Consider the following 11,386-nt stretch of genomic DNA (forward strand, 5'->3'; position numbering starts at 1 on the left):
CTGTAGTACTTTTTTGATGTAACTACAGAAATTTCTGATGTTACTACAGAACGTTCTGTTGTCACAACAGGTTTCCCGTCAAAAACCGCACATAAATTCTGTCGTAACAACAGAAAATTTTCTGTAGTTTTTTCCGACTGGGTATGGTCTGCTTATTGAAGGCACATGTCCTTCGTAGTGGAGTCAGCTGATACCTTTTTCATACCGTAGTGCTATGATGAAGAAATTCTGGAGTAATTTCCCCGCTGATTACAGACTAATATGTATTATTTTGGTTTTCTCAACAAGATTAGTAGAAAAATATGCTCACATGTTCGCTCGTGTTATAAAGTATACAGCAAAAAATGTCTTCGACGAATTACATGGTTTTAGAGCTGAATATTTATTGAGACGGCGCTCTTGACAATTAAAGAATTCGTGCTGGATTAGTATTAAAAAAAAAGTTACTTTACACTTGGCCTGTTTGTTGATTTCACAAAAGCATTTCATTGTCTAAGTCGCAACATCCTCAAAAATAAACTACCCCTGTATGGAATTCGCGGAACACTTCTTGAACTAATGAAATCGTACCTAATGAACAGAACACAAATGGTATGTATGGGAAATCACTAATCGAGTTTTCTGCCAGTTAATAAGGGTGTACTGCAAGGAAGCGCCTGTTAGGACACATCTTGTTTAGTGTTTTTGTAATCACATTGTGTTTATCAGCTGGTTAGTAAAGTTTGACATATACGCCGATGGCTGTTCTATATTTAGGACCGGTCCGGATGCAGTCATGTTAATTAGGCAATGTGACGACATTCGTATTAGTTTATCCTTATGGTCACAATCAAACGGAGTCAAGATGAATCCATCTAAAGCTAAAATAATGATTTTCAGAGCGAAAAATAAGTAGTTTCTCTCAAATCATGGTATAACCTGTGAAGCACAGAAAATTTAAATTGTAGAATCATATGAAGTACATGGAGTCACATCACGTTAAGCTGGGACTTGCATGTTAACGCAAAAAAAAAAAAAAAATCACCGCAGTATATGAGGTGGTCTAGAAAACTGCACATTCCATCCAATGCGCATTAAGACCCACATATCTTGTGTGATCCCAAAATCCAAATATCTGTGTCACATATCTACTGTTGTATTTTGTGTGGGGCATCATAACCAATACAGATAAATAAGAATATTACAATAAAAAAAAGGAATTATCTGGTACGCGGGGAATCATGAACACCCAGCACACATCGGTCCGCTGTTCGTGACCATAATGTAATCCCTGTATTTTCATTATAGGACTTCTGTATTTCGCTCACGATTCGTCTTTGCTCGAAATGCGAAAAACTGGCGTATTCCTCATTTCCGAGCTAATAATAAGCACCAGTCTTTGAAACTTAATCTCACCTCACTGCTAAACAAGTAAAAGTTTCACACTAATGTCACAGCAAATGATATGTGGTAACAACTTCTCAATGCATAGCAAAAACAAAAAGTTATGCCTGTTGGAAAAAAACCGCAGAAAAGTTTCTGTAGTTACGACAGCATTTCTGTGCGGTTTTTGACGGGAAAACTGTTGTGACAATTAAGAACGTTCTGTAGTAACATCAGAGATTTCTGCAGTTACAACAAAAAAGTGCTACAGAACTACAGACAACAGAAATATACTACAGAAACACTACAGAACTACAGAAAAATTTGACGCTTACGACAGAGCTACAGAATATTTTGTCGTATTTTTGACACGGTTCTGTAGTTTTTTTCGACGGGGTAGAGCAGAAACCGGGCAAAGAAAAACGAAAATTAACCTGAGCCTAAATGCAGTTGTTCTTTTTTGGTTAAATTGTGCCTCTTTATCAATGTACTGATCTTTGCTGTGTGATTATTTTGTGTAAGATAGTTTATTTTTCTTTTTTTTTGTTGTCTTACTGTTAGACATGTGGAGCATTCATACAGTATAGTGAACATTTGGCCGGTAACATTGTACCAGTGTTCCTTGCATACAGAGTCATTTTTATGTTTTATATTCTAGTTTTTGTATATAATAGTAGTGCTTTGTGTATATATTATTGCATATAATAGTTGTTCTCTTTTTTTTTTTTCATATTCTAATCATTAGCAGCGCTCTACCTTGTTATGGCGTCTTGGGTCTCGTCAAGCTGCCCCGAGGAGCTTTTTGCCCAATAGCTCCAATTATGTATTTGGGGAAATGAATTAAATAATCTGTACAGAGCGGTTACCATGTATCAGTAGAGTTTGCAAGTGTGAAAAGCGTTAAAAACCCTTGAAAGGAGGAGGAGGAGGAGGAAGATGAGGAAAGGCAGGGAGATTAACCAGTAAAAGCAACTGGTTTGCTACCCTGCACTGAGGGAAGGGGATGAGTGGATATAAAAGTGGATATAAAAACCATTGAAACGTTCGCCGTTAGGTGTACGAGATGAGGTAGTTATGTAACGAATACAAAGGCTACCTGATCAATAAAAAAATCTTTCTATGGAGCTTACATTGCGTGCTTTAACAGTAACTTCCTGCTGTTGCCGATGCTTGAAATGCTGTAGAAGCTAGCCTTTATGCATAGTTTATTCCGTATTCGCAAAGGGAGAAAACGGTTATTTTTTACCTGCCCAGGACCAGTCTGCAATATAATATTCTGTTCACTGGCACTTTATTTGTTTTCTTAACTAGGTTCGTTTTCCCATCTATGCTTCAACATGAACCCTTGAAAATCCGCACAGCAGTCCTGAGTGCGGAACCATGGACAACGTTTCGAAACTAAGAGAGAACTCGGAACGTTTAATTCGGTGTGTCGGTTCTGGGGACCCCACGAAGCATGGACACTGCATGCACAGTGCTAGGTTTAAGAACGAAATGAGCGGATTTGTGCCTCGAATGTAGGGGGAGGCAGAAAAGTTTCGCTATTCGCACCACGTACGATTATGAAGTACTTGGAAAGGATCGAATTTCAACACAGACTAAATGGACGTGCTCATACACTTCTGTGGTTGGACGAGGTACCGAAAGAAGCAAGGACCACATTTGCCGCATATTCCATCTCGACTGAAACGTAAAGTATCAAGAGACTGTGATGTCAGATCCACGTGCACATCAACGCCTGCTGCAAATACAGTATGGCTAAGTCTACGTTTTAGCCCATGACCAAAACCGTAATTATGACTTCGCTGCCGCCACCAGCGACGGAGAAGGAAGTAGAAAGGCAGCCGGTTACTGGCACTTCCGCGTCAGTCTATTTACGAAAACAAATAAAGGAAATGCAGCCTGGAGCTATAGTACTATCTCATTCCCTCTTAAGGGAGTGTTAAGTGGCCTCATTGCTTTTTGTCTTCCCCAGCTAGCATAATCAAACTGATCGCAGTCAACAACGAATGGAGGTAAATTTTATTACTGTGATCTTGCAGTAGGTCCGCGTGTTTTGCTTCCGGCACATATTCGGAAACGTTTTCTCTCCCTTTCCCTCCGCTATTGCGCCTTTATTGGAAGAACGCCCAAGCCTTCGCCAGCATTGCCTGTGCTTTGGCTAGGCACTCGTCCTGTGCCGGCTGTGATGGGGTAAGGGCTGCTGGTGCCGCTCGTTTCAGGACGATTATACTGGTTTCGCTCGATGTCGCGTAGCTGTCTCCAAAGCGGGCTTGACACTTGATTCGCACGGGGCCCACGTGGAAGCTCTCCTTTTGCAGCAGCAGGGTGAGCCACAGAGACGCTGACAGGAGGCCGTTGGGGTGATTTTCGATCATGGTCGTTCCATTCATGACGCGGTCGCCGACAAAGAGGGTGAGTTCCGGAGCCGGTTTGGAACGGCGGGATGCACAGCTGAGGTGCACAATGTCACCGACTTGGTAGCTCTCCTTGTCTTTTGTTAGTGCAGGTGTTGTGTCCAACAGCTCTGTGTGAAAAAGAGAAGACAGTATCAGATAATTCAGACACGATTATCGCAAAGTTAATAAATGGCGTTTGAAATGTGTGCTGCTTTACGAGTTGGAAAAGAATAGTCAGTGAGCAAAAGTTCACTGCGCTGGCCTGTGTCTATAACACTCTGCAAATGAGTGCGAGATCCCGGGTTTGATTCCGAGAGCGCGTATTGCGATTTTAGTACTGAAGTTATCAAATGGCTATCATTAATTGGGAGCCCTACATTACGGTGCCATCTTAAAACCTTTTTGTGGATTCGGCTAGTAATAATATCACCAGTTTTTCAGTTAGGAATAAATAATTATTACGACGACGGTAGCACATTGCGCACCAAAGCTCACTATTTATTTCACTCTGGTTATTTGTGTCCTACATGCTTCTCTTTTAGTACTCCTCGAAATTGCGTTCATAACTTCTTGATATCAATTATTGTCCTTGCAGATCTTCACAGCCAAGAAATTTGTGGTAAGTTTCGATATAATTCACCTTATTAATGCAGTTTTTGGCTTTAAATCGGCGGTATGTGTGTACTATGAAAGGTTAGCAGAAGTGTCCATTTCGGCTGAGCGAAAACCGATGACTCCAGGTCATTCTTGAGGGAGGTGGAAATCAGACTCATCTGCTGTTAGGCGTATTCCAAAAATCAGGTGGTCATTGGTAGGCATGACAGGCACAGTCTTGGTCAAAAGTCCTGGAGCCAAAGAATTTCCCTCTCATCTGCAAAAAGAAGCAGTCACGGTGCCATTAAAGACTAAAGGGCCGTGAAATGCTATGAGACAGTATCTTAGTAAGATAAGAAAACATTTCCTAGCATTTTAAACATCCTTCGACCTTTCATGATGGTGTGACGGCTCCATTTTGCTGGTGAGACGAAAATCCATAGGCTTCAGGACTTTTGACCAAGACTATACCCGTGCTCCTAGGTTGCTTTTCGAGCGTTCTTTTCGTTTCCCTTGATATTAAATTACGGTTCATTTTATGCAATTCAATTTGCACGTCTAGTTCTTCACCGTCTTATGCTTTAAAACAGCCTTCCGAAGAAACTAGTGGCTTACGTGCATGCACACAAATGTGCACTTGAAAAAGTTAGCAGGACGCTTAAGCGTGGCCTTAAGGGTAGACACGATACCATGCGCGCTCATGGCCTCATTTGTTCCATCTACCATCCGAGGCGGCAAAAACCATTGGCTCAATACCGATACTGAGTTGGCAACGTCTGGCAAAACGCAGGACCAGTGCATTTTCAACACAGTGCCAATATTTGGCCGGTGGTTTGTGCCGCCTGGGATGCTACTTTGGTCACATCCGCTTTTTTGCCTATTTTTAAACACTGTGCTACATGTACTTGACAATATTATATATGCCCTTCCTGAATAATCGCGGATGGGATTGGCAGTATCTGTAAAATAAATAAATAAATAAATAAATAAATAAATAAATAAATAAATAAATAAATAAATAAATAAATAAATAAATAAATAAATAAATAAATAAATAAATAAATAAATAAATAAATAAATAAATAAATAAATAAATAAATAAATAAATAAATAAACGAGGTTGGAAAAGCTCGGCATCTTTGACTTTAAGGACCGTTTACGATCGTCGGTAGCTTGCTGACGTTCCAGCTCGGTTTCATCCGCACACTTACGGCGCTTAACTTCCGTTTCTGAATTTCGTGCCTCGACATCGTGCCTTCACTTCAACCGTCTAGCTGCTTCGCGTTCTTTTGCGCCTTCTCGGCATCCGCTTTACGGCTTCTCCGTGGTCGTTCGTCGAGTAGCACCATTACGACAAGACACATCAGCAGGAGGCTCACTAATTGTCCCCATTTTCTTGTTTATGCATTACGAAAGCGTCAACGCCCAGTCGAGGAATCAAGAGGAATTTTCGAAGCTCTCGTGATGCATTAGGAAGGCAAAGCCTCAGTGTACCTTCTGTGTAGCTCATACGATAGGTTGCTGGGTTTAGCGATAACTCGTTCATGTCGATTTATTTAATTTCTTCTAGAGATCTTTGCATCACACGCACATGAACTCTTATTTAGTTTAGCAGCCTATCCGCTTGCATGTGATTACTAGCTCTTATATCAGCGCTGGTTGATATTTCACAATCAAGATGTGTACGCGTATGTTTGTGCGAGGGGGTATTCGAACGAATAAAAAAAAAAAGACAAAAGTGACCTGCAAAATACGAGGATACGGCATTGCCAAATTACCGGTTACTGCGAGATTCGCGCTGTACAGGGTACTCGGGAAGAAAACGTGCAGACGCTCTGTGTCGACTTCGCAGCTGTAGACGCGTCCAGTTTTTCGAGGTAGACCTAGGATACGTTCCAAACTGAAAAAAAAGGAAGAAAGGGACATTTCAGCATATCGCTACAGCGCATTTTGCAAGATAAATTCGCTGCATATTGCGGGGAGTGAACTAGTTCGATGGTGCATGGCAATACTTTCCACCTACTATTCATCGCAGTTTGCTGCAGGCTGTTTGAGAATGTTACACACTGGTGCGACTTAGTTCATCCGTTTTTTTTTTTTTTTTCATTTTGAAACTTCTTTTTAGGCCATATGCATTTCTAATGCCTTTCAGTGCAGAGAAATCTCGCCCAATAAATGTCAGGTTTCTTTCGTCCAATGCAAACAACCACACCTTGTTGCAAAAAGGAGCCATATTTATGCGCGCAAAGTATTGTAAAGCGACCAAGCAATCGCAGAAAAAGCTTTCATAACTTGCAAATCTGCCAAGGCATTTTATTACTTGCGCTTAAAGAACTGTGGGTGAACAAGGAGATATTACTTTGGTCTAGCGCTCAGCTTCTTTGAGATGAACTGCTTGGGAATTCGGTCTCTGATTTTTTTATCTCACCTGTGGCAAAAGAAGAAATACCTTGTGCCATGAAGCTCTTTTACCTAAGCTGCCCTTGAACCTTGAAAATTTATCGTCATCATAAACGAATGTTACATTTATTGATTACAAACCGATCACGAGTGTCAATCTGAGGCTGCCAGAAACAAGCTCGGTAGTATTCAGCGCGCAAAAACATGTGGTGCGCAGGTGCATCGTTGATGTTTGGCCGGCACCTGAAGCGAGTGGGACAACGTGTGCCCCATATTAGTCACCCTTATTCCATTTCTTTCTTCGCAGCCAACCAACAATGTTCTTCAAGAAACCGCTTCTGGGAAACGCAGTTAATCGCATTTACTAGCGATCATTTAGCAGCTTTAGATCGCTCCTCGGCCGTTGATGACATATTTTTTGATTTGGCCATATTTTTCGACACCGCGCCGCATCAACCTCTCCTCTTTGAACTAGGTAAGCCAAGGCCATGAGATATTAAATAGATTGACATTTTTTGGGCGCTCGCACTACATTTGCGACTGCTAACTATCAAAATAGTATTCTTTCATCAGTAACATTGGGTGTTTCCCAGGGGTCCCTACTAAAATTTCTCGTTTTTATAAATTACCTGAATGAGCTTCCTGCAGTCATAACACTATCTACTAAGTTGCTCAGTGATGATTGTACTATATATAGGGAGATTTGTAGTAGTTCCGATATTTCATCCTTGAGTGTGAAGTTGATAATATTTATGCATGACGTGACACTAGACTCACCAGGCAGAATGCAACCAAATATAGTGCAATTAAAATAACACACTTTCTCAACAAAGCGAATTCGCATTCATATGATCTGTTGTCTCTCCTAAGCTTTTTTCTTGCATACTAGTATCTCGGACTACACATTGGCTGTAACCTTTCATGGAAAACTCACATCGAACGCATAGCTAGCAATGCCAACTGCTTGCTTGGTTTTCTTTTTCGTCGCCTTTCTCTTTCTCCGGTTGCTTTAAAACTGCTGTTTAGAACGCTCGTTTAATCGAAAATCGAATATGCATTTTCCATATCGGGGCCTGTTATCGAGTAACGTATTAATCGCAGTATAATCTGTTCAGAATCGCTAAGCTCGTTTTCTTTAGAATAAATACTATAGTTCAAATAGTGCTACGCAAGAACTCGACTTGTCACATTTTTTTTTTTTCATGCACGCCACATTTTTCTAGTATTTCTAGTTTCCAAAAGTTCATTAACATTACACAATTAAACAAAAAATGAAACAAAGCCTCATCACTGCTCCAAGTTCCGTGTCATCTAGCACCCTAGCGCCTCGTCTCGTCGTCTACCTTCGTGTTCGTCCTGTTCTACGCGCCTTTAAACATCCAAGTATGTACCCACGTTTATAATCGATTCAACGGGTGCATTCCAAGTTGCAGAGTTACCCATTATTTTTCTTCTTTGCTTTCCAAGATGAGCTTAGACTAAAACCGCTTGCCCACCTTCACTGTCTCCATCCCAAAATCTGACACCTACAGATCTGCGCTATTTCATCAGTTAGATGTAATACTCCCCTTGTACTGTATTTTTGTATAACCGCTCACATCTGTAACGCCTGAACGAACAAACACGCAAACAATCAGGCGAGTAGGAAAAAAAAAAGTTTTTGTTTAGGAAAGCCTTCATTTTAACAATTTTAAGGAAATATTTAGCTGTCACATCGTCACATTCATCTCTCTTATCCCGCTTAACATGCGCATAAATTTGGCTAAGAGAAATAGCATGAAAGAAAAATAAAAATAAAAAGTGCTGGGGTTTAACCCGGCTGAACCCATCGTGTGTCGAGGGATAGCTCGGTTGACATGGTTAGACACTGCTTGCTTGACGACTAAACTTTGTTGCTCAACATGGTCGTTTTTTTCTGCTCTGCAACCACAACAACAGATGGAGACCACCTATTTGTTTCAGCACCGAGCCGAGCCTGCTGTCTCGTTATTTTCCTCTCCAACTCATATTAGTGCTGCTTTCTATCGTAAGGATCGTTTGAAGCAGCCCGGTGTCGGCGATGTACGAATGCGGTCCGTGTCCGGCTCCGCCTTCATGGTTTTCGCAGAAGCTAGGCAGTGCACCGCTTGCATTCACGCCAAACGGCATACACCGTGCGTCGTCACAGATCACGTGGTTCAGTGCAGCTGCAGCTGCGAGGAGAACATACGCTCTCGCCTCAGTCCTCCTTCTACAGTGGTGAGCTGAACAGCTGGCACGTGTCTAGTCACGTGAATAACACGTGCGCTCTTCCTTCTCCTCAAAGGGACGAGGTGAGCAGGTGGCGCATGGTGCGTCACATGGCTAACGTGTTCACTCCTCCAGTTTGAAGGTAAAATTGGCCAGGCAGGTGGACTTCAAGTTCGGGCATGGCAGAATTAGAGCTATCGCTCACCAGGTGCTATCGGTTTGCCTGCGCCCGCTGTAATGGAGGGCCGTGAGCGTGCCTATTCTTCGGCCATGTTCGTTGTCGAAGACAGCGGGTTTCGCCTCTCTGAGATCTTGCCTACTTAACCACTATATATTGTAACTTTATACATAAACACGCATAATCCACTGTTAATTTTTTTTTGTTCCCCTCACGCGTTTTGTGTGTTGCACTTTGATAGCAACAGCTTTCTTTTAGCATTAATTTTTCTGCACATTCAAATCATGCCAAAGCTGCAGAAAACAACTGGCATTACGTGACGAGCTTTACTGCCATTTCTAATATCCTCTGGATAGCTTTAACATCAGTTGGATTGCCTTAGGAAAAACGAACAACAATAAGCGACTTGACAATGATTGAGTAAGTACCGTCGAATGTAGGCTTACGTTCACGCTCACTCCTTCCACTTTGGAGGCGAACGCAGGGGTTGGCAGGCTCGGAAAAAAGCGGTAGAACTCCTGGCCATCTTTGTACCATCTGGTGCCGAACGGGCTTCCATCATCGAAGTCGTAAGGGCAGTCGAGGCGCACTGTTTCGCCCAGGGCTGCGACCGGTGGGACCTCTATCTTCATTGGCGTCTCTAAGGAGAATGATTTTAAAAGAACCTCAGAAATAATTCATGTCTATTACCTTCACCAAGTGCAAAGCAATCTATTCTTTTTTTTTTTTCATTTCTTCGACGGAGGTTGCTTGACAAGCGAGTTAAATTTCAATTAAGAGGCCTCTTTCTAAAAAGATGCACAGCCCTCATTGACGGCTTACGCATGTTCGACTGGGCTTTCCAAACATTGCTTAACTCCAAGCATTGCTAAGCTACGTGTAATACGCTGCGTTAAGGCGATGAGACTATAGTTGACTAAGTTTTTTTTCCACTGGGCCAGATATTAATTTAGGTTAGGCCAGCCTGAAGGATGGAACACAAACGATGTAGAGAAGGCAGGCAGGGCGTATTGCTGACTTCCGACGTATATGAAGACAGCAAAACGAAGCAGAAATATACACGTCGACGACAGTGGCGAAGAGAGATTGCGCGCATGGTAATGCAAGTAAAAGTAATTGGCAAAAGTGAGCAAGAGGCCAAGCTAGATTCAGTCGCGAGAACAAATGCTTTACAAAATAGTACTAAAATATTACTAAGGACATGCCAGATTTGTTTGCAGAGATTTCAGAAACTATAGGTATCATGCTGTGCCACAGCCTGCGTAAAGACGGGCACGTCGCGAAGCATCTTAAGACTAATAGAAAAGTTCACAGTGTGTGTGTGTGTGTGTGTGTGTGTGTGTGTGTGAGAGAGAGAGAGAGAGAGAGAGAGAGAGAGAGAGAGAGAGAGAGAGAGAGAGAGAGAGAGAGAGAGAGAGAGAGAGAGAGAGAGAGAGAGAGCGTGTGCGTGTGTGTGTGGTGGTTGGGGAGCAGCGGAAGGGGGGGGGGGAGGGGTTGGCTTTTTATCAACAGTGATATATCATATCACATTTAGAAAAGAGTTTGTCTGTGGCAAGTGTCTCGGCGCTGAGTACATGGCGTGCTGGAGAGCCTAGAAAGTGCCGATAGCGTCTCCAAACGTGCATAACGGGCATTTTATAGGACCTAAATCATGTAATGAAATACACCCACCATGGGTGATGTCGCCGCATTTTCCGTACATAGTTCTTACCAGGAATAGCGTGCCAATCTCAGAGGAACTTTATTCGCTGCATTATAAAATCACCATTTCCTCAGGCTATTCGCAAGAGCAAATATTCGCGTCAGCTATGCAACTCGCGAAGAACACGAAAATTTGGTACCCACCAAAATTAGGCCAATTTTGGTGGCAACTGCCTGCACGATCATTAAAGAATATAAAATGCGGTCTCCCTCTTTATTAAAAAAACCGAAATTTTCTGGTAAATAAATTCTAGACGTTCTTAAGTGGCGACGTCTAGAAGCGCGAAATCTAAACGTCTGCGTCACTATTTTCTTTGGGTGCCCCTGGCCGCGGCAGCCACGTTACGTTCCGATGGAGACGAAATGTAAGACACCCGTGAAATGGGCGAGTACATATTAAAAGACCCTGAGTATTCGAAATTGGTGGATGCCTTCATTGTGGCGTCCCTCATAGCCTGAGTCGCTTCGGGTCGTTAAACCCGATAAACTCGCAAATAATGCCAACTTCGCTTTAGGCAAGCTT

The 11,386-nt window shown here is 42.3% G+C and overlaps 1 protein-coding gene across 1 annotated transcript; it reads right to left on the reverse strand.

The window, feature by feature from the left end:
* Nucleotides 1-3,476: 3,476 nt before the first annotated feature.
* On the reverse strand, nt 3,477-10,864 carry LOC146190872 (uncharacterized). The gene is made up of 4 exons (XM_084600243.1): nt 10,834-10,864; nt 9,609-9,802; nt 3,979-4,039; nt 3,477-3,889 (listed from the first exon to the last, which is right to left on the reverse strand). Exons 1-4 carry the CDS (start codon nt 10,862-10,864, stop codon nt 3,477-3,479), a joined length of 699 nt encoding a protein of 232 aa, XP_084456369.1.
* Between the last annotated feature and the right edge of the window lie 522 nt (nt 10,865-11,386).

Source organism: Amblyomma maculatum, chromosome 4 (assembly GCF_055883805.1).
Source record: "Amblyomma maculatum isolate TAMU_Amacu chromosome 4, ASM5588380v1, whole genome shotgun sequence".
Lineage (NCBI taxonomy): Eukaryota > Metazoa > Arthropoda > Arachnida > Ixodida > Ixodidae > Amblyomma > Amblyomma maculatum.